The following is a 23,534-nucleotide window of genomic DNA, read 5'->3' on the forward strand; positions in this document are numbered from 1 at the left end:
CTCCCCTAAGAGTGAGGAGACTGCCAGGTAAACAAATGATTCCAGAATAGTCCAGTGAGACATGCGAAGCCTTGAGAGCAACAACGCAGCGGGTAGGCTGAAGATGTTTCTTAGAACCCCCGGCGTTTGAAATGGGTTTGAAACCAGGTCCTGAAAAAGCCGGCCCAGAGTGGGCTGTCCCCGGTATCACTTGAACTTTCCCATTTTAAGCTGCCAACTAGGAGAACTGCCAACTGGGTCTCAATTGGTACTGACCAGGAGGGTAGGCTTGGGCATAGGGGTGCAATTTGTTTTCCTGGTGAAAAGCAGGCTAACAAAGTAGCACTGCCAGGTCCTCGGTTTCCCGAATCCCCTCCACAAACCCACGCGCCAACTCAGGGCAGGTTGGGACCCCGGGATCCCGCAAGTAAATCGGAGGACCTCACCTTCTTCCCGCCAACTCCCGGGCCCTCGCCCTCCAACCCACCGCGGAGTCGGGGTCTGGGGTCGGCCGCTTCCGCCCGGCCAGCCTCCCCTCCCCGGCGCGCGCCATCCGGCTGCGGGGCCACGGCGCTCGGCACGGCTCCTCCTCCCGCGGGGGGCTTCTCATTCCTCGTCCCATCCCTGTGGGCTGAAGCCTGCAGCCCACGTCCAAAGAGGGCGGAGGGAGGAAGAGAGGGAGGGCAGAGGAGAGGGGAGGGAGAAAGGGTAGAGAAAGGGAGCTGCTTCCATCCAGTACTCCCCAAGCCTGCCAGGAGCGCGCACTCAGCGGCTTTACGGGTCCCAGCGTCCCAGCCGCGGCCCCCGACCCGCACCACGACCACCTCTTCTTCCTCCTTTTCTCTGGCCACCTCTCGTCCTCTCCTTCAGCAACTGCTAGGCACCGGCAGCAGCAGCCCCCAACCCCAATTCGACCACATCCCCAACTCTCAGGGCTCACTCTTGGGACGCGCGTCTTCGCCCCATCCTTTCTTCCTTCCTTCCCTCGCGCCCGCCCTCCCTCTCCAGGTCTCCCTCCGGGTCCCGATTGTCTCCGTCCCCTGCTCCGTCGGCTCGCGCCCGCGCCCGGCCCATTCTTTCCCTCGCATTTCCTGAGTCGCGGGCCGCCGCTGTGTCGCCGCGCCGCCGGAGCCCAAGCCCCAGCCGCCGCTGCTCCGGCTTCAGCCCCCGCAGCCCGCGGCCCCCGCCCGAGGGAGCCCCGGCGCCCGGGGAAGGCAAAAGTGGGCGAGTGAGCCGTCACCCAGCCCCGCGCCCCTGCCCTGCCCCGCGAGGAAGGACCGGGAAAATGAACAACGGCGGCAAAGCGGAGAAGGAGAACACCCCGAATGAGGCCAACCTTCAGGAGGAAGAGGTACTGAGGGGCTCGGTGCGGTGGCGGGTGCGACCTGGGTCGGAAGTGCGGGCCGGCGGGCGGGCGCTGGCGCTCGTCCCGGGCTCCCGGCTGCGCTTCGGGGAGGGGGCGCCGCGTTGAAAGGTTTGGGAATATTCGTTGCCCCGAGACGCAGCCCCGAAATGTGGCTCCGGGACCGTGTGTCTGTGTCCACGCGCGTCTGCGTGTCCACAATTGCGTAACTCTGAGGACTTTGAGGACACTTTTTAAAGTATAATGGTGAGCTTTGTTTGCCTGGGATTTTAAAAGCGGAATCGAGAGCTGACTCCTGAGTGACCTCAGACGATCTGGACCAGGAGCGTCAGAACTTAGTTCTCTCTGTCTGGAACTGAAACTTAGGAGGTTGGTTAAGGAAGAAACTCGGGGAAAAGTTCTCGTGAAAAGACACCTCAGTTCCCTGCCCACTTCCCTCTCTTTCAGTGTTAAAAATTCTTGGTGAAATACCTAGCCGAGACAGTTTGGATTAATAGATAACTCATCAGCTGCATTCTTCTCTGATGAGTCAAAGACCCCTGAACCTGGGCGATTAGCTTTTGTATGTTTCGGAGCGATGTGGGATGGGGGGAGCAGAATAAAAGTGAAAAGTGCTCATCGAGGATGTTTTAATAAGACATTGACTTAGGATATAAATTTTATGTAGTGCGACTAAAGTAATGATTTTAAAAAAGTTTTGAGGCTGCAGAGCGTTCCTTTTGTAGAAACACATTTAGTAAATGTGTGGACCAGGGTGCAGGGCAGGGGAGGAACTCAGAAACAAATGTTTCAGGATTTTGCAGCTAAGATATTTGTGATATCATATGATTCTGTTCCTGTAAGTACATTATCTGGAGTCCAAGAAACTGTTTTTCTTGCTTTTAAAGATCCTACATAACTGAGTTCTTAAACATTCTAAAAGGAACTTAAGAGTGCACATGCAGGAAATACACATCTTAATATAATCTGTAAAGGGTTTTTACAGGTATTACGTCCGAATAAAGGACACAGAAGGTAAACTGATACTAAGGCAGTTAGGGTGGTGAGATTATTGTTGAGACACCGTGTTGTGTGCAGACTGAAATTCGGAGAGTGAAACCAAACATTGCAGAGGAATTCATCAATGTACCTAGGACCTGGACATTATCCACTTGTATAGTGGGCTATGTACAAGATAAGAGGAGAGACCTAAGGTCATGTGAAACTGCAAAATATTTTTCTCTTAAAACACAGTTGTATGGTTGTGCAATCCAGGTGAATTGCAAAAAGCTGAAAACTGTTTTCTTACCTTTTGAGGAAGTCGCCTAGTTTATTATTTTGAAAAGTGTTTTTTTACACGCTTGTTGTTCTACAAGTATAGGAATATCATTATTCTTTTTGAAAGAGACACTTGAATTTGCAAGTTTCACTCTTTTCTTGAACCTTATTGATTGCTTTGCAATTTACTTCCTGATCACTAACATTTTTTTTAAATGATGCCAGTTTGCTTTTAGAAATTGCTGTTTAATTAATTCACTTAGCACATCAAGATAATCACTGCTTCTGAAACATTTCAGTTAGATTGCCAAAACCCTTTACTTCTAAAGGTAAAAGAATGTCAGGTGTGAAATCATCTTTCTCCCTTAGTCCAATTGAGAAAACTTGAAACTGGGAAAAAAACTTAATCAGAACAATGAGATTTTTGTTTTGTTTTGTAGGTAGCAAAATAGGTTTGTGTGTGTGTCCCCCAAACCATATCCGGTTAACTTAAAATTATGTAGAGGAACGTCATGTTTTCCTCTTGACTATCACAGCTGAATAGCTTCTAGGACTGAGGTATTGGCCTTTTTTCACTGTGAGCTGCTGTATAGTTAGTGCAATGACTGCCATCCCAGTGCTGTCATTGTCTTGTTCGTTGTCCTGATGGTATTCCTTTGCAGGTAGGAATGGTATATAGAACTCAGAGTATCAGTATTTTTAGCAAAACACTTGTTTTTTAAATACAAGACCCTTGGGAAGGTTTCAGAACCTAGTTACACCCAAGGTAGAATGTATAATATAGATATAATGAAGAATGAGGGTTTATAATGTTAGAGATTCAGGGGGAATAAGTTGGTCTGGATGATTCCTTGTTTTTGCTTTACATTTTGTTTTTGAAAAAATACTGGTATGTCGCCCCCCCACCCCAAAGCCACAAGTAAAATAAATACAGTATTTGGTGAGTCCCATTAATGTGCTTGACATTATACAAAACCACCACTCTGGACCCTTTTCCTGCCCACCCAGGCGTTCAGCAATTTGCTCTCAAACACATTTAAAAGCCTTGGCGGTAAACTCCAGTAAACAGAACACACACATATAACATGTACATATACATAATGGCAAGAGAGGAAAAATATGCTTAGTTTTAATCTCTGGTGGCCATTGAACTGATGTGGAAAAATGAATCCAATCATAATTAAGAGAAAATAGTTTATTTCCTAGATTGCTGGGGTGGTTTAGGCTTTCTTCCATGTTGGAGAATCCAAGTTTGTTTGTTTTCTATTTTTGACATGAGTTCTCTTATCATTCAGTATGTTTTAACCCCATTTGAAAGTTTCTTGTTGCTTATTTGGCTCCAGTGGTATAGAATGAATGGTATGGGATGTAGGAGAATTTTTGCAGCTTTTTAAGGTTGGAAGTTTCTTGAGAATTTGTGTAGAATATGCACTTCTGCTTTGGACAGCGTTTAAAACTTTGAAGAGAATAATTTAAGATTTAGCTAGGCAACCGGGTGACAGAATGTACTGGCTTTCTGTGTGTATTCCTATGCAAGTTGTTTCTGTAAAGAAAAAACCAGTTGTCAAATCTTACTGAGTTATCTGAGATTTATAGGTTTATATTGATATGTACAGGGTGTCAGATCATTTTTTTAACTACTTTACAATTAATAAAATAATTTCTTGAATTTGTCTCCAGTTGTATGATCAGACTTTAATGAAGTTAATAAATACCTAACAGACCCATAATTATTTGTCTTAGTTATCATTTGTAATTTTTAATATATTCTAATATATTGACTCTTTCTGTCTTATAGACAGAAATAATTTATTTGCTGGGCATGGAATTTTCAAAATAGAAATTTCTCTTGGAAATCATATAAATATATAATTTAGTTTTATTTTTAGTTTTATTTTATTCATGTCATTGGGTACATTTTGGCTTTTTACAAATCACTTCCAACAGGCATTTTATTGTGTTGAAGTAGTTTTATTTATAGTGTAAGTCAGTTCAGCCACAGCAATTTCAGGAAAAACTAGAGAAGTGAAAAACTTGGCACCATTGGAATATTGATCGAAAAGATGTTTGGCAGATGTTGGGCAGAAATCATGTAAAGCCAAACCTTTCAGAGACTCATACAAACTTTACTTCACATTTCTTCCTTTAAAGTGCTTAGTAATTTTGCTAAAGTAAGAGAATTGTAAAGACAATTGTTTTTCATACTTGACACAGAGAAAGGGTAATGTCAGTGATGTAGCCATGTCAGGTTTTCATTGAGCTTTAAGATGAATCTATATGATGACTTTGGGAAGGTACAGAATGGTTTTGTGCAATTTAATTGAATTTGGAGTCTTTGTTATTGCAAATCAAATCTAAAACAAAAAACTTATATTTCAATTATAGAATAGGATTTGGTGACAGTGATTTGGATGAAAATATAGTGACTTCATAGTAGAAGGATGCTGCAAGACCCCTGTCAATATTGCATGCAGTTTTGGGTTATTTTTCAGGGATGGTTTTATAATGTCCTTGATAAACCGTTGTGCACATGTGCATTCTTGTTTCCAGTGGCATTTAATGTTTTGTTTTTGATGAGGTAGTTCTTTTTTGGAGGTGCTTTTGTATTATATTTGTAAGTTCATTTTAATTTTTGCTTTGAGGATAAAAGTGTTTGGTGCTGGTAATAGGGAAGTATATTGGGAACTCAGAGCTGTGTGGGGTAAGGTAACAGAAATTAGTGTAGCTTTTCTGAGGGACTTTGGTAATTTTGTATCAAAACTTGTTCCAGCCCTTTTTTTTGAATGCTTTTATTATTAGGAATTTACTCTAAGGAAAGAGGGTATAATAAAGACTTATTTATAGAAATAATTATAACAGTTACTTATGATGTTGAAGATTCACAAACTGTATCTAATAGGGAAATTGCTAAGCAAAACATTATAAAGTTATAATAAGGAAATATTAGGCAGCCATTAAAGGATATGCTGTTAAAGGGAAAAAATTATATAAAAATACACACACGCACACACACACACACACACACACACACACACACACACTTATTCTCTTTCAGTTCTGTAGGCCAGAAATTTGAAATCACTGTATCGGCAAGGCAGTGATGCACCCTGTAAAGTGTTGGGAAAAATTCTTCCTTGCCTTTTTCCTTTTCTGGTGGCTCCAAATGTTCTGAAGTCTGTTTTTATTGAGGGGATAATTTTCAAGTTGTAACATTAAATAAAAAGAGCAGATTTTGCTGCTCTTTATATTTATGTAAGTAAAACCAAATGTAAATAAAATTCATGTAATTGGTGGGTTATGGATAGTTATTAATCATTTTCTGATGCTTTCCTTTGTTTTCCTTTTTTTTTAAAAAATGACTGTGAGAATGAACAGATGAGATGCCTTTTTGCTTTGAAGATTTTATGAAATTCCCTTGTGATATCTGTAGGTGTCCCAAGTCAAGTCAAGCCGGTTGGTTATATGTAGTTTTTAGTCACCATCCTGGCTGCGTGAATCTAGCCTGTTCTCATAGCCTTCTTCATATTTATCTAATCATCACTTTATCCTGGATCATTTTAGTATCTTTAGCTGTCTCTCTGTTCTAGTATCCTTCCTCAAACCATCCTTACACTATACAGTTACGTCTTTTGATATTTCAAATTCTAAAACGCTACTCTAATCTCCACAAAATAAAGTTCAAATTCAGCACTTAGAATTGTCCTAATGTATCTCTATACTCTGCAGACCATTTGCTTCAACTTCCTCCTCTGTTCTCCTGAGGCAGCCTGCATTGTTTCCGAGGCAGGATTCAAGTTTGAGCCTGTATTTTTATACTAGCCTCTCAACTGGGTGTCCCATCCCATAGAGATGATGTTTTTTTCTCAGAAGTCCAGGAGTTACTTTGTTATTTCCATTTAACTCCGGGATCATCACCCACCTTTTATATACCATTTTTTTTTAAGATTGATGTCATTTTATAATAGTTTTGATGGCATTTTATGACAGTCTTGATGCTCAACACTTACCCAATGGCAGTACCTGTGACCAGGTAAGTACTCTACTACACACACACACACACACACACACACACGCTATTCTTTATAAATTAAAAAAAAAGAAGTGGAATATCCTTATTGGTAGGTTGGTGTTGATGTGTTTGTATAGATAAGCTATTAACAAGTAGCCACTCATTTAATATTGAGGGGTTCCCTTGCTCACTGGGGATTTAAAGAAGTTATGAATGGACCCGCTGGGAAATGATCTGTCATCAATAGCCTCATCTTGAGGGCACAGGTGAATGCCTAGTCTTATCTTAGAGCCACTGTCAATGTGGGACCACTCATCTCATGGTACCATTGGGTTCTCACCATTTGAATTGGGTTTTTGCAGTGAAACTCCATTTGACCTTCTGGCCATAGGCTTCCGGAAGGTGGAAGAGCGGGGAGCTCCCTATGTTCCCAAACAAGCCTCCTCTGTGTGACAGCCACTTTGGAATGTTTGTGTTCAGTTTCATTTGGCACCTTAGTGTCTGCCTGGGGGTAGGGGAAAGGGAATGCAAATGTTCCTCTTGAACAGTGCTTGCTTTGGTCAAAGAAAGAAAGAAAAAAAAAACTTAGGAAGGAATGAGGAGAATGAACCTTAATAGCTGGAGCAAAAGTGGCTGCATAGTTCAGTGGGCTGGAGGCCCTGGAGGTCCAGGTATTTAAATTGATGCTGTGTTGATAGAGGATGTCAGTGCCGTGACCCTGATGGAGACAAGCTTATTTATGGGGATGACTTGAATATGATTTCTCACACTCATATCACTATCTTTAATGTACACCTGGAGAATATTTTAAACAACTTCAATGTCTTCTGTGTGTGTATTTGCCAGAGAGGGAGTGTGAGAGGTGCTTGACCTAGAGCTTGAAACTGACTGAAGAGGACATGTTTGAGCTTATCAGAATAAAGTTGCCCCATTGGTGAATATTGCTGATAGCAGAAGAGAAATATAGTTATTTGACCGATCAAATTATCAAATTTTTTTTCATTCACTCAAGAAATAATAATCACTGAACATTTTCTGTGGGCTGAGTATTGACCAGCTGTTCCCCATCCTCATGACAAGCTGCTGTAGGTATTTGGATCCTCATTTGGTGGGGAGGAAAGTTGAGGCACTGTGAGGTTAGGTTAATGGACTAGGTAGGGCCTTTATATGAAGATTATGGGGATGACAAGATTCAGAAGAGGCACTTCATACCCTGAAGTTTCACACAGTTTAATGGGGATGGCCCTTTGTAAACAAATAGGTATAATAAAGCCTGGTGCTAATTGTTTGATTTGCGCATCAGCCAACCCTACCAGGAGAAGAGGTGACAGAGCAGTTCCAAGAAAGTGGAAGAGACATTGGAGCTTAGAGTTAAATCTGAATAAGGATTTTGAGAAAAAGTTGTGACACTGGAGGAAAGATGGTCTAGGCAAAGGGTCATCACTTTGTGAACACACAAAGTCTTAGAAGAAGCAAGGCAGGAGAGAGGAAGGGGGAGTAAGGGAGAAACTGGGGAAGGGACATTGTCAGGAGCTTGCTTTCCAGGATACAAAGTAGGACTGTGTCCTCTGATGGAGAACTGGGGTGGAGGTGTGGCAGAAGGTGGCATCCTTGGGACTTCCAGGGGAAGGGACATGCAGTGGAGAAGTTAATGAGGCTACTGCTGCAGGAGTCCTGGTTTCAAAAGTATAAGGCTATGGGAGGTGAAGTGGGGACAAAAGGGCACTATCATGGCCTTGGGTAACTGTTAAATGTGCAGGAGGGAAGACTAGGAGACATTCTCAAATGTTTTCATAAGACAAAATTCTTGAAGCCTTTTGGGGTTCTCCTTTGGATGACTAACTAAAGGATAATTGTATTTGTAGAAATACAAAATATAGAGTTTTCAAGGGGAAGGGGCAAAAAACAGCTTAGGAGGTAAAGATGTTGAATTTGGGGTGCAGAAGAAAGGTCTGATCTTAGAATAGAATTTTCAGAACAATTCTTGAATATATAGCTGGTAATTTAAAATGTGGATCTTGTGAATGTGTGCCCAGGAAATTGAATTCCTAATTCTTAGGAACCTTGTGAGGATAAGCAAGGAAAGAGAAAAAAAGAAATTACCTAAAATATGAAGCCATGTTTGAAAAAACGAAGATGGGGACTGGGGTTATGGCTCAGTGGTAGAGTGCTTGCCTCGTACTCGTGAGGCCCTGGGTTCGATCCTCAGCACCGCATAAAAATAAACAAATTAAAAAAAAATAAAGATATTAAAAAAGAGAGAGAAGGTGGATATTAAGGGAGAATTACAAATTCTCAGAAAAAAATTGCGACAACTTTTAGAAAGTGTTCTTTAATTTACTAACATAAAGACGCATTACACATACTCAGCTGAGTTATAACATTTAAGATATTTGGTATACTTCCCTATTAGAGCCCTTGCCTGTAATCCTAGCTGCTCTAGAGGCTGAGACAGGATAATTGCAAGTTCAAAGCCAACTCAGTGAGACTCTGTCTCTAAATAAAATACAAAATAGAGCTGGGGATGTGGCTCAGTGGTCAGGTGCCCCTGAGTTCAATCCCTGGTACCAAAAAAAAAAAAAAAAAAAGAAAAGAAAAGAAAAAAAACAACTCAAACTTACCTATTAGGAAGTAGGTTGGGGGGCTTAAAATGTGTAGGTGTATATGGTATTTCTTGTATGCTTTTTGCTTTCATCGAGTCTCACTGATTTGTTTTAATTTAAATTTGATATTAATTCCCTGGCTTTCATTTCTCCAACTTTTCTTTTCCCACCTCTTCACCTAGAAGGGAAAATCAACCTGCCATAAAATCTAGAGAGGCTCAAATGTTTTCATAAGACAAAATTTCTCTTAGCTGCTTTGTTCTTTTTTGACTTCATTGGAGGTGGAGTGAAAATAGGATGCACCTTTGGCCAGCAGCCCAAGCCCAGGAGGAACGGTGACAGAGCTGTGTCAAAGAAAAAAGAGGGTTCTGTGGGTCATATTTTCCATTTATCCCTTTCATGCTTTTCTAAAAGTTTGCTGCCTTTTTTGAAGCCCAGCTCAGTGTCAGGTGAAAGAAAATTAGTCCAGGAACTTAAACAACAACAACTTGCATTTGAATTTCTTTTGTGTTTTAACCCCTATAACCATTATGATTCGTAATATGTAGGACTTTTAAAGAGAGGTGGCAGTAATAAATGCCTGTTACATCTGGGAAGGTAGATCTAAGTGCCAGTCTCCAGTATTGTGTTGTTACACAAATTAAAAAGACAAGGGAATATTTAAGCAGCCTAGTTCAATCCTGTCAGCACCTAGGATTTAGCAAAGGTATAAGAAATCTGAGACTCAAAATTGAGATCCTCTCCAACCAAGAGAGTAAGTTAGAGGCCAACTTCTACTTTTAATTATGAATTAGATTTAATGATGTTCCTCTAATTTTCCTGAATTCTTACATGTCACCAGGAAGGTAATGCTGGTAGGTGGCCAACATTATATTGTAAGGGTTATAAAATTTTTTCTTCTTCAATCCAGAGGATCTTGTTTTGTGAAACTGCCTCTTTGCTCACCTATAGGATGGATAGCTGGTGGGAAAAGGTGCACATTGAAAGTGCGATCTTATTACAGAAGTAGCAGAATTTCCTTTGTGCTCAGAGGGGAAGTGCTACAAAAGTGTAATTGCTTTACCCAGCATGTGTGATTTACAGGACTTAAGAATGTGTGAGTTTCCAGAGGCATCTGTTTTAAAATACAGTATTGCTCCAACCCCCTCAGGATGTGTTTGGGGAGGTGGAGGGAGGGTGGGAGGACTTGTACTTCATCCTGTGCTTGCCCCTGGTTGCTGTTTGACTGGGAACAAAACCCTTGTTACGTGTAGTGCTGCTCTTTGGAACCCTCCTTATCAGAGTAGAAAGAACAAGAAAATTGGTATAAAGTGCTGGAATCTCGTGAGCCACTACTGGGCTCACTAGATTCTTCTAAACTCAATTCCTTTTTTCCCAGAAACTCCAGACATTTTCCACTAACAAGCAAAAGAATCCTTAGAGCTGATGTTGAGCCGTTCTAATTGCAAAATTTTTCCTTTCAGTTTTTCCCAGTGTGTTTAGGAAAATTGGAGGGTGAATTGGAGATCAGGTGAAAATCCAAATACAATCAAACTTAAAAAGCTCTTATGATTTTTGCATGTTAATTAAACATTTATGGAGAAAGTATCTCTATCTGCTCCCCCCCCCCCCCTTTTGGCAGTTCTAAGGATTGAACCCAGGGCTTTGTGCATGATAGGCCAGCCCTCTACCATTGAGCTGCACTCCCCAGTCCCTCTACCCAAGCTTTTAACATTACTTCTTTTTTTTTTTTTTTTGGTACGGGGGATTGAACTCACGGGCACTTGACCACTAAGCCATATCCAAAGCCCTAATTTGTATTTTATTTAGAGATAGGGTCTCACTGAGTTGCTTAGTGCCTCACAGTTGCAGAGGCTGGGTTTGAACTCTGGATTCTCCTGTCTCAGCCTCCCAAGCCACTGGGATTGCAGGCATGCGCCACCATGCCTGGCTTAACAAGTCAAATGAAGCATGTTTAGGGATAAGAAAACTGAGGCTCTGAGAGATTAATTTGTCTGAGGTTTTATAGCTGGTTGATACGAGCTTAAAAATTTCCAGTGGCACACCAGATTCATGTGATCTGGGACCTGATGGATCTCTGACCTCATCTGCAAGGAATCACAACCTAATTCATTATGCTTCAGTTGTTTGGACCTTATTTAGATATCTACAACTTGCCAAACTTGTTCCTGCCTCAGGGCCTTTGTGCTTGCCTTTTTGTATGCCTAAAAAGCCCTAAAGCCAGAAGTTTTACTGGGCAGCCGCATCTCAACCATTCATTCTGATCTCACTTCAGATATCATCCCAGAGAGACCTTTGACCCCAAGTTTAAATTAGCCCTATGTTCCCAATCCCTACCATACCTCTTTATTCTCCAGGTAGTGCTCTTAACCTTTGACATCTTCTTATGTGCTTTTTGTACTTATCTTGTGCTCCAGGAATGTAACTCCCTGCAGCAGGGACTTTCTGTCTTAATACTTTAAAAACCCTGATGTGTAGAACAATACTCAGCACTGCCCAATACATTATTATTTGTGAAATAAATACAAGCCATCCTTCAAATGCTGAAGCCTGTACACGTTTTTCCCTATGGTTTTCAGAATAAATTTTCATTATTTCTGCCTTAGAAGTGATCTTTCCTGGATTTCTATCTTCTCTTTATTACTCCAGAAACCACAATTATCATCTTACATCCTTTTGAGTCAGAATTCTTGTCTGGATGGTCGGTGATGGTTCCCTTGTGGGGGTTGATAATATATTCACACACAACGGAATCTTTTCCTTTGTCTACATAGTTCCATGGAACCCGGAGACAAATGCAGGCCTGGCATGGAGTGACTGAACTTTAGTAAAAGTAGGGCAACAGGAATGTGATTCCTATTTCACAGATGTGACTCAAGGATTGCCAGGGTTAATGTTAATATCCCAAGTGGAATTGATTTGTATATATAGACTTACCACTTTTGGTCCTTTAGTTTGAAGTCTAGCCTCAAGGTCGCTGTGCTTTCTTTTGCCTACCAAAAGAAAATAGTGCATAACTCAGGATAGTGTTGGCTTCAGATAGACAAATCTAGCACCACAAAGGGGCATCTAATTTGCTTTGCCAGCTCTAGGGGAGCCTCCTCACTAGCCTTACAGATTCTGGAGCTTTCTTTCTTTTTTTGCCTTCTAGTAGAAAAAAGAAATGTAAGATGTAAATCAGTGTTACTTGGCATTACACTGCCCGGCCACCTGTTGATTGAGCAGACCAGTATACTCATGAAAATGCAGAATCATTGGATTATCTCAATGGCATTTATGTACATCCCTGACCTTGGTCAGACTTCTTAACTCCCCCATCATCCATTATCTGATAATCTCAGAACCAGTAGATTATAAAGCTTTAGGGAAGTCAGTTTTTGACTAATTGCACTCCTCAGATGTTTTTCAATTCATTATTATCTCTTGTGTTTTCTGTGGGACCTAGTCAGTCACTTAAGCAGCTCACTTAAGCCTTTGTTTCCTTAAATAAAGGTAGGGATTGTATAGAAAATATTGCTGTTCATCAACAGAATCCTAACGTCCATGTTTCCATTTTTCTTTTCCTGGATGTGATAAGAATGCCTCATGACATGGGTGGGCTGTTGGGGTAGGGATAGTTTTAAGCTTTTTAAGTGAAAAAAAAAAAACAACTTTAGATCTCACTTACCTCTGTTTCATTTGTTATATGGTGGAAGTACTGGACTTTGGAAGTTTTTTTTTTTTTTTTGAAAAAAAATTTCTTGTGCCTGATTTTCATACCTGAAATTGTTTTGTTTTGGTTTCTAGGAAGCAAGTCAGTGCCTCTCTATGTGAAATGGGTGGGAGTCTGTGGGTGTGAGCTAAAGTCAGGAAATGACCCTCTCTAAACAAAAGGACTCCTGAAGGCCCATCCTGAGTCTTTGTGTTGAGGAGGGGTTATGCAGAAAACCAGAGTTAGGAAATGAACCTCGGCTTTAGCTATTCTAATGGAGGAGGGGAGAAAGGAGAAGATCTGCTCCCAGCACGCCCTCCTAGAGTCTAAGTGCCTGGCAGCACCCACTGTGAAAGCCAAAGAAATGCAAGAGTAGGCTCACCGCTTCTTCAGGACTGCTGGGCTTCCTACTACCCCCAGGGGGCGGGTTGGGGTGGGGGAGGAGAAAAAGAACCCTCTTTGCAGAATTATACGCAGTGACATTCAGCCTTTACATGGGCTTTCAAATTTTGCTCAGAAAATCTCATGGCCCTCAAAATGAGAAATACACACGGGATGGGGAAAGCAAAAGAAAATAATTTTTGTATGTTTAATTCATAACATGAAAGTTTGGGTGCTGTAATTTGCTAACCAAAATCCTGAAAATAAATTTGAATTACTATGTCAACTACTATCTTTTCAGTTTGATTACTCCATAGTAAATAATGCCTATAAAATATAGTATATAGACCAACAAAGAAGGGATTTGTAATCTTTGGGGTGATAGTGGATCCATAATGAAGAAATATCCCCTTGCCCTGCACTGGAATGTTCCCTCTTTCCACTTCAAAGTGACCATTCACTTTGTCAGTATTTGTTCAGCAGGATCCTGAATTTATATTTCGAGCTAAGTAGTTAGGTCTTATCAGAATTATTTTGCCTTTATAAATTCTTGCTGACTTGCAGCATTGAACTTCTGTTCTTCTAGAGCATTTTTTTCCCCTGGAATATAAATCTTTTCACAAATAATTAGAAACACGTTTTTTGGAGAATGATTTTGTAGTTTACTCAATTTTTAGTTAAAAACATCAAACATCTTTTCAGAGAAAATACATTGTTACACCACTGTTTTTAGGCTTATTACGAGTATATTTTTAGAAAAGCAGGCTAATATGTTTGAGCAGTGTGTGTGTTAGGGTGGAGGGGTGGAATATTTGCTTGAAGCACCAGATATTTAACAGAATTGCAGAGATAAGATTAAAGTTGCCACTCAGATCTCATTTTGAAAGAGTTTTGTTTATGTAGTAAATGTTCGGGAAGACTATTTTAAATATGAAGCAGGGGTGTTTTCAGAAGAAACCTGCATTATGGTAAATTCCAAAGTTTGTAGGTACAGTTTATTCTATTGCAGATTCCAGTGTCTGAAGTGTTGGTAGGTTTTCTCATTTTCTTAATGCATTTTAATTTTATTGTTATTTTTTGCAGTGCTGGGGATTGAATACAGGGCCTCCTGCATGTTTGGCAAGTGCTCTACCACTGAACTTCTTCTCAGCCCTTCTTATGAAAATTTTCAAACTGTTAACTTATAACATTAACCTTTTTCAAATTATCAATTTACAATTTATATAGAAATTTATATTGATTTGGATTCATTTGGGGGAGCTTAGGAACGGTATACATTTGGCATGTTTTTTGTTCTTCTGATGTCACTAATTTTCCGGTTACTACCTATACTTTCTATTTTTACCTAGTGTGCTCCATGCTCTAAGCTCTAAGCTCTGTTCAATATCCAGAGGCAGAGTAATGGCACTCAGGTGATTGCATTGAGAATGTTTGTGTCTCTGCCTTGCAAGCGTAGCTTGGAAGAACAGTCACAGAAGACCAGTCACAGCGGGTACATTGCTTGTAGGTTCATTTATGATTTAGATGGATTCAGGAATGTAGTATATCTGATTATATTAGTGTAGGAGCTGGTTTTTCCGCAACTCTAAACATTCATGAAACTACTGGTGAGCCCCAAATCAAAGTACAGACAGGAATGTTTGTCCATGCTTTCTATGTTCTTAAAAGATCAAAGGGAAGTATCTTGCCCTTTGCAGGACCAGCATCTGTTGCCATTTGGTCATAGTGCACCCAGCCTGCTGACTCTGAATCTTAAGAACAAAAACAAAAGTCCATGGGGAGGGAGCAGGGACTCTAAAGTACTATGGGCTTTGGCCATTATGCAACCGAGATATTTGGGGTTTTGAGTATAGAACCCAGGGCCTTGGGCATACTAAGCATGAGCTTTGCCACTGACCTATATCCCCAGCCCTACCTGAGATGTCTTGATCATTAACTGTCCCCTCCTGTCTGTTCCAGGAAACCTTGTGGGAATTTTCATCAACATGAAATTGTTTGTTTCTCTTGTAATATCATGAGTCATGATTAGACAGAGGAATCCTATTGGTGACCTTACCTTAAAGTCACTGAAAAAAATGTTATTTTTTCCCAATACAGTAATGAATCTTGGGAGCTCCTGCATTTAAGATGATCCAGGTCTAGAAATCTAGCAGTTTTATCTTGTCCTCTCTTCATTCCAGTGCTCTCTGATATCTCTCTACTAATCTAACTAGCATTATGTTTTCCAAATTGAAGTTGCAATCATATTCCTTAGAGAGCCTTCTATAAATACCATCTCTCCTTCCCCAGTTTTAATGAATTAATTTGCAGCCTTATAGAATTAGGGAATTTCATGTACAGGGATAGAATTAGGGAATTTCATGTACTGGGATAGAATAAAAAGTAAGCTTATGTTCATAGTAAAGCTCTGAGGTGGTTTCCAGGATATTCAAGGTCCTCATATTAGAAATATCTAGTAATCATTTCTATAGCAAGTGGGGCACAGCAGAGATTTTTTGTGCCAGGTCTTTCGTGCCAAGTATGAGTGGTGCTCCCAGCACTTGGGAGAAAGAGGCAGGAGGATTGGAAGTTCAAAGCCAGCCTCAGCAATTTATGGAGACCCTCAGCAACTTAGTGAGACCCTGTCTCAAAATGAAAAAATAAAAGGGACTGAGGATGTAACTCGGTGGTAAAGCGCCCATGGGTTCAATTCTCAGTACCAGCAACAACAATATAAAGTCTTTTTTTTTCTTATTGGCAAATAAACTAAAAAATACATTATTTCCTTGCCCCTCCCACCAGAAAACACAGGTAAACAAAAAAAGGAAAAAAGAAAATTGTACACTCCTTTTCTCAGATGTATTCTTTTCTCTACACATACACGCAGACATGCGTGCACACCATCTGTGTTAAGATCATAATGTGTTTTACATTTGATTTTTTTCACTCAACATCATTATGATTGCCTTTGCATGTCAGTAGTTTTCTTTTTGCAGCCACAATTTTTAATTCATACTGTGTCATAGTATGAATGTGTCTTAAATGTATTTATTAACCCATTACTTATTATGGGGCATGGAACTTTGCAGCTTTGTGATATAAACAGTACATCCTCCCAGCTAATTCTGTGTGTATATCTTTAGTGATTTCCTTAGCTTAGTCTTAAAAGTGGAATTTATGGGTCAAAGGTAATATATTCTTTTAAAAACATTTAATGTTTATTGTATTCTATCCCTGCTTCATAATTGATATTCCAGCCTGATCCATGCAACACCTGGATGTTACATTGAGTTTTTTTTCTTTCAATCCATTTCAAGACAATGCCTGATTGCTTTGATAGGCACTACAATGACTAGCAGATAATTTCTGGGAAATGCAATGGAAAGTGTTAACTTTATGATCATATGTATTAGATGCTTGATATATTTTGCTGGCTGTTAATGTCTGCTGATAAGGGTGGTATATTTGGGTGTTTTGTGTACGTGTACAGAATCTCATTGAATTAGCTCTAACATTTGTCAGGTGAACTAATAACACTGCTAGTTCAGCTGTACTGGAAGGTCCATTCTGATTTTATATATGTTACAGCATAGAATTGTGTTTCAGAATCAGTGGCTAAGACCTTTGTCTCTATTTTTCTGGTCACATGACTGGTTTGCCCCTGAGGTGATGACAATCTTAGACATTGGTCAGTTTCACAGAAATTTTGGTGGACAGCTAGCTGATTATATATCTGGAAGGAACTTTATAATTACAGTTAAATCAACAGTACCTTTTATTGGGTGCAGATCAAGATACACATCTACTTCTGAAAATGTTCCCTTCCCCTCTCAGTCGAGGAAGGCCTGGAGCTCCAGTGTGGAAGCCTCCCCAAGTCCTCCTCGACCCTTCAGGGCATTCTTCCGCCCCCACCGCACAGGCTGTTTTTGCTGCGGATGCCCACAACATACCAAGAGCCAAATACTGCCTCAGGAGTGCAGCTCAGGTCTCCCCGTGTGGGCAGGGCAATCACCATCAACCCCAGCCCACAGGCCTACTTAATTGTTACCAGAACATTCTGTGGAGTGTACACCCTTCCACAAAGCCTGCACACATGTTGTTTGAGTGTGACTCTAGGAAATGAGCAGATGTAATGGAAGCCTCCGTCTTGACTCATCCCGTTTGTTATGTGAGTGGAATTTGCATCTCTTTTGGCATTTACTCTAACAGTATTGCAGGGTAAATTCCCATTGAGCTCATGAAATACGGAATTTTTATGCATCCTAGCACCTTTCTCAAAGGAGCTGGAAGCTCCCTGGCAAATAAATGCATGCTTCTTTTCCTGGAGTCTTTGATTCAGGTTGATAGCTGGCAAAGAGAGCATTGATTAGTGGGGAGAAGGTATGACCCCTCTGGGGTACAGTGATTGGTATTTGTTGAAGGTAGAGCTAGAGCCCAGTGTTGTCCTTTCTGCCAGATTTAGAAGTGACTACACCGTTTTTCTGTCTACCTGGAAAGATCCCAGTGGACACAGGAAACAGTGGGAGAATAAATTGAGATTCTATATAAATGGACAACATTATGTAATATACAAGGAGAGAGCAAGAGAGATCAGTGTGGACCAGAGTAAAACAGGTCTTGTGGAAAAGTGTGGGCCTGGAGGAACTCTTTAAGATTTAAATAAAGAGAAATGGGCCCTGAAGTAGGAGAGTTTCACAGCCATAAGTTGGAAGCAGGAGTGATGTATCTGCCTGTTAGTTTTGAAGAAATAAGAAGTAAATGAATGGTACATGTTTGGGCTTATTTTAAAGAATTTTTATTCATCTGACATTGGTTTCCCAATCAGTACAAAGTTAGACATCTTAGAACCCAATGCCAATATGCTAAGACTTTCTTTCCTTTTCCTTTACCTTTCTTCTTCTTCTTCTTCTTCTTCTTCTTCTTCTTCTTCTTCTTCTTCTTCTTCTTCTTCTTCTTCTTCTTCTTCTTCTTCTTCTTCTTCTTCTTCTTCTTCTTCTTCTTCTTCTTCTTCTTCTTCTTCTTCTTCTTCTTCTTCTTCTTCTTCTTCTTCTTCTTCTTCTTCTTCTTCTTCTTCTTCTTCTTCTTCTTCTTCTTCTTCTTCTTCTTCTTCTTCTTCTTCTTCTTCTTCTTCTTCAATATCTTAGTTTGCAAGGCCATGCAAGCTCTTCAGAAGAGCATACAGGTAAAACAAGGAATTTTTCTCTTTGACTCTGCCCCCTTAACTTCCTTGAAGCCATTGATCTATCCCATGATTCCAGTTGTTATTCTGTTCCTTCATTTTGCCTTTTCTGAACAGCATAGCTGTTTATCAGTCATTGGTGGCTCTTAATCTTGAAAACTAAATCTATAATTTCTAAGTGATATAGTCATTCCAAAGATAGTAAATTATCCAGAGATAAACTTCTACTGTATTAGGCCCTGGTGATAAGGTGAGCAGCAATCTGACACTGTCCTTGATGGTAGTGAGGAAGTGTATATGAAACAAACAAAAGCTTAAGTAAATATCAAATTGCACTCTGTGTTAAGTGCCGTGAAGGACACGCCTCACTTACTGGTGGCAAAGGGGGCCTTTTCTACTTTGTCCTAGTTGCATTCACCTTGGTTCATGTGTGTTAACTCATTTAATCCTCACAACAGTATGACATAGCTACCAAGCATTCTCATTCCTAAATTTACAATCTGAGGTGATTGAGTTAAATTTGCTCTAAGTCACAGCAAATAAATCAAAAAGTCTGGCTTTTAATCTAGGCAATTAATTTAAATCTGTCTTGTGACAGTGTACTCACTGCTAGTTTGAACTCCTCTTTTCTTTAGAGAAGTTTATTTCAAGGAATCTGGAGTTCTCCTAAGCCTAACACTTCTCAGGATCCTGCCTTCCTAGAGGAATTTGAGACATGGAACTTGCCTAAGCCCTTTGTGATAAGTCATGTGGTACCTTCTTGTCAAGGAGGCAAGTCACTCAGTTACAGCATTGCTAGGTGTCAGAAAATCTGGGTGACCTTTGACTTCCCTTGCCACAATCAAGTCTTTACTCCTTTCCCACTGTATCTGGGGGAACTCCAAATCAGATCCTCAGACCCTAAATTGACTCTCCTATCTTTAGCTGGTTCAGCACTAATGGCAGAGGTCTTTTCCACACCTGTAGTCTCTGTTAATCAATTAGCACCTGAAAACATTTAGAGGTTCCTTGATCAAAGATTTGATATATATCAGAGTGTTCTGAAGACCTCGGAGTTGTCTACTGATGTACACCATCATTTTTATTCTTGTAATAAGACACAACGTTTTTGAGATATAACTCACATACCTAAAAATCTTCCCCTTTAAAGTAAAATAATTAAATAGTTTTTAGTATATTCATGGAGTTGTATAAGTAACTATAACCACTATCTAATTTTAGAACATTTTCTTGCCCTCCTCCCCCTCTCAAGACCCATTAACCAACCACTCAACCATTTCCTCCTTCCCCAGCCTTGACAACTACTAAATTTACCTTTTATCTTTATGGATTCTTATTATGGACCTGTCTACAAATGGTAGGATACAATATCAGCCTTTTGTGTCCTGCTTATTTTACTTGGCATAACTTTTTCAGTGATCATGCTGTAGCATGGAATGGATATTTTGCTGCTTTTTGTGGCTGAATAATATTTCCACTGTATTGATATACCACATTTTGTTTATCCATTCATCTGTTGATAAACATTTGAGTCGTTGCGACTTTTAGGTGCCCACTTCTTCTAAGACCCACTCACCTCCAAGTCCCTGAATTTCTTGTTTACCTTGAGGGACTTTGTTACTTATTAGTCCACGGGGCTTTCTAGCCTGTTGTCACTTAACTGACTTGGTTGCATCCTGAATATGCTACCTAGTATTTTTGCTTATATCCTCTCATATGTCCGCCATGGTCTGGATAGGTTTTGATTGTGTCCTCCAAAGGTTCATGTACTGAAGACTTGGTCTACAAAGTAACAATCTGGAGAAATGGTGACTCTTTAAGAGGTGGGGCCTAGTAGAGGATTCTGGGTCCTGGGGGCGCCACCCTGGGAAGGGGTCAATGTAGTTTTCCTTGCCTAGAGTTGGTGAGAGTGGATTGTTATAAAGTGAGGCCTCTCCATGTGTTTGGCCCCTCTGGCTACCTTTCTTCTTCTCCATGTGAAGCAGCCAAGGGTCCTTGCCAGGGCACCAGTGCCATGCTGTGTCAACCCTTCAGCTACCAGAAGCATGATCCAAATTAACCTCTAGTTTATACCCAGCCTCTTGATGACATTCTATATATGTTTGTTAATTTGGACCGTGAACTTTTTAAAATTAAGACAATTTATTTAACAAATACATATCAAACACCTACTAAGTTACAGGCACAGATTGGCTGTTGGAATTAATGCACAAAGCCTAGAACCCTGTCTTAGCAGATTTACATTCTAGGAGAGCTTACATTCTTGGGTGTTCCTTTCATTTAAAAAAAAAAAAAATATATATATATATATATATATATATATATATATATATATATATAGTTACACAGCAGAAGTGAGGAGCTAAGGAACTCAGTGAATAAAAATACAAAATAGGACTGGGCATGTGGCTTAGTAGTTGGTTGCCCCTGAGTTCAATTGCCATTAACTCCCGCCACCTCTCCCCCCCACCAATACAGTTAACTTGCTACTTTCTTACATTTCTAGCACTTGGTTTCTAGATGTCTTAAGGGATAGATTTTCAAACATTATTTGGTAATTCACATTGAAATCTTCTTAATAATTTTCAAAAATTTAACGAAGTCATTTAATCCTGTCCCAATTGTGTGGGTTGCTGTCTTCCTACTGGCACTGTAAGCATAGTTTTGCTGAGTTTTATTCATGAAGGTCAAAGGCTACTAAGTATCCCCATGGAATATAAGCAGTCTTGGGGAAAGCACATCTCTCACATCCTCCTATCTGTGTTTTCACTCCACACCCTGGCCTGCACTTTGCTCCTCTTCCCAGCTTGTTCAAGGAGGAGGCTCAATTATTTTAAGAATTGGAATCTTGTGGGGCCCTCCATGGTTGATAGAGGAGGGAGTCCGGGAGTGGGTTTCTCATTTACTGTCAACATTAAAATATTTTCTTCCAACCAAGGAGTGGAAGGGGGGGGCGGGGGGGCTGGGGACGTGCTGGGGGTTGGTATTGGCCAAAAATTATATTACTATCTGGTATGCATATACAAATGCGTAATAACAAATTCCATCATTATGTATAATTGTAATGTACCAATTCAAAAAAAAAAGTGAGGGAAAAATTCTCTTCCTCCTCCTGTTCATTAGTTCATTAGGGTTCATTGGACCTGAACCAGGTGACTAACACGACGGGCAGCCAACTCCTTACCCACCTAGCTGTTATTAATTACAGTTACATATCTTTCTTCTATACTCTCTTGTGGAAATGATAGTAGTGTGGCTCTCCCAGAATACTATGAGTATTAATGAGTTAATATTTGTAGAAGCCTCTGGAAATGTTAAGTGCCTGGTGGTGTTCTTATCTGCTGTGGAGCACAGTTGCCTTATAAGGCTGTCCACTGAGCTGTGGGACCTCTGTGGGGAGCTGGACCAGCACTGAGCCCAGATGACTGTGGCAGTTCGTGACAGTGTTCCGGGAATGGGCTCAGATTTCCTATTTTAATACTAGTGATACCACATTTTTGCTAATCGTTAGTGTTGGTCTCACAAGTATGTTCCCCTGAGTTTTATAACATCTATTTTTAGCACCCGCTTCATGATTCTTGCCTTCTCAAAACCAATTATAGTAAAATCCACTTGAACAGAAATATTCCAAAGTTAAGTCTTTAATTTTTCTTTTCTTGGAAAGATAGGTTACTTATCCCAAAAATTATTTAAAGTAAATTCATTCTTTCCAAAATTCTATGTTAAAAAAATAAAACATTCCAGTAGTGCTCTTTTTTTTTTTTTAAATCAGTATAAATTAGAATGTACAAATATGCTGGTTGCAGTGGTAGTAATATCCCAGCTACTTGGGTGTCTGAGGCAAGGGGATTGCAAGTTCAAAACCAGTCTTAGAAACTTAGCAAGGGCCAAAACAACTTAGTGAGAACCTGCTTCAAAATAAAAAATAAAAAGAGCTGGGATAGACCTTAGTAGTAGAGCACTCCTGGGTTCAATCGCTAGTACCAAAACAAATAAATAAATTGTATATCTATTCAATGTGGATTTTTACAAAAGTTTGTTCACTTTTCATTGGAACAGACATTTCAAACAATCATGAACATGGAAATTTACACATTCAAAACTGAATTTTACAATTTTTCTCTCTTACTCTAATTGGATTGTCTGTGTAATAGCATAGACTTATGTTGTCATAGACATTTTTCCTTTTTTTTTTTTTTTTTTTTGGTACCAGGGATTGAACCCACGGGCGCTTAACCACTGAGCCACATCCCCAGCCTTTTTTATTTTTTATTTTGAGATAGGGTCTCACTAAGTTGCTTAGGGTCTTGCTAAATTGCTGAGGCTGGCTTTGAACTTTCAATCTTCCTGCATCAGACACTCTGGACTACAGGAGCATGCCACCATGCCTGCTATCATAGACTTTTGAGCTGAAAGGAACTTAAGAAGTATTTGTGTTCAATGCCCTTACCTGAACAATGAGGCAGCTAAAGCCCAAGGTTGGGTCTGGAACACATCTCTTTTTTTAAGTAGGTTACAGTATAATAACTGGCATTGTTCTAATGTCTGTATTTGTCTCTGGAATAAGAGAGGAGTGTCTTTCTGGATCCCTTGAGGTCAAACAGGATAACCACCATATGTTGCATAATTTGGGGCAGGGAGGGGGTGCTCAGGATTGAACTCAGGGGTACTTGGCCACTGAGCCACATCCTCAGCCCTATTTTATATTTTATTTAGAGACAAGATCTCACTGATTTGTTTCACTTTTGCTGAGGCTGGCTTTGAACTTGCAATTCTCCTGCCTTGGCCTCCTGAGCCACTGGGATTACAGGTGTGCACCACTGAAACCGGCTGTTGCATATTTTAATTCATGAAGCAGAGATGATGATAGCTACTCAGCCTGCTTCAAGAAAGATGCTACTACAGGTGAATGCTGTGAAAAAGAAGAAGAAGAAGAAGAAGAAGAAGGTTCAAGAGTGTGGTGGAAAGTTAGAATATTACTTCTTATATCCTTGTTGACTCCAGAAGTATTTGATCATATTCTTTTTATATTTTAATGTTACCAGCACAACGGGCATTGGGTCATCTAGACTGGCTCAGTGGCTCATTTTCAT

At 40.3% G+C, this 23,534-nt stretch overlaps 1 protein-coding gene across 5 annotated transcripts in view; it reads left to right on the top strand.

Annotated features, from left to right (window-relative positions):
- Positions 1 to 710: 710 nt before the first annotated feature.
- Rbpms (RNA binding protein, mRNA processing factor) overlaps positions 711 to 23,534 on the top strand; it is a 168,461-nt gene continuing 145,637 nt past the window's right edge. For all 5 annotated transcript variants that reach the window (XR_003303069.2, XM_077792569.1, XM_026414048.2 and 2 more), the window contains exon 1: positions 711 to 1,330. Coding sequence is in view for 4 of the 5 variants with exons in the window: in XM_077792569.1 (XP_077648695.1) it covers positions 1,265 to 1,330 (66 nt within the window). In the remaining variant the exon portion in view is untranslated. The remainder of the gene's footprint in view (positions 1,331 to 23,534) is intronic.

The sequence above is a fragment of the Urocitellus parryii genome, chromosome 14 (assembly GCF_045843805.1).
Source record: "Urocitellus parryii isolate mUroPar1 chromosome 14, mUroPar1.hap1, whole genome shotgun sequence".
NCBI lineage: Eukaryota > Metazoa > Chordata > Mammalia > Rodentia > Sciuridae > Urocitellus > Urocitellus parryii.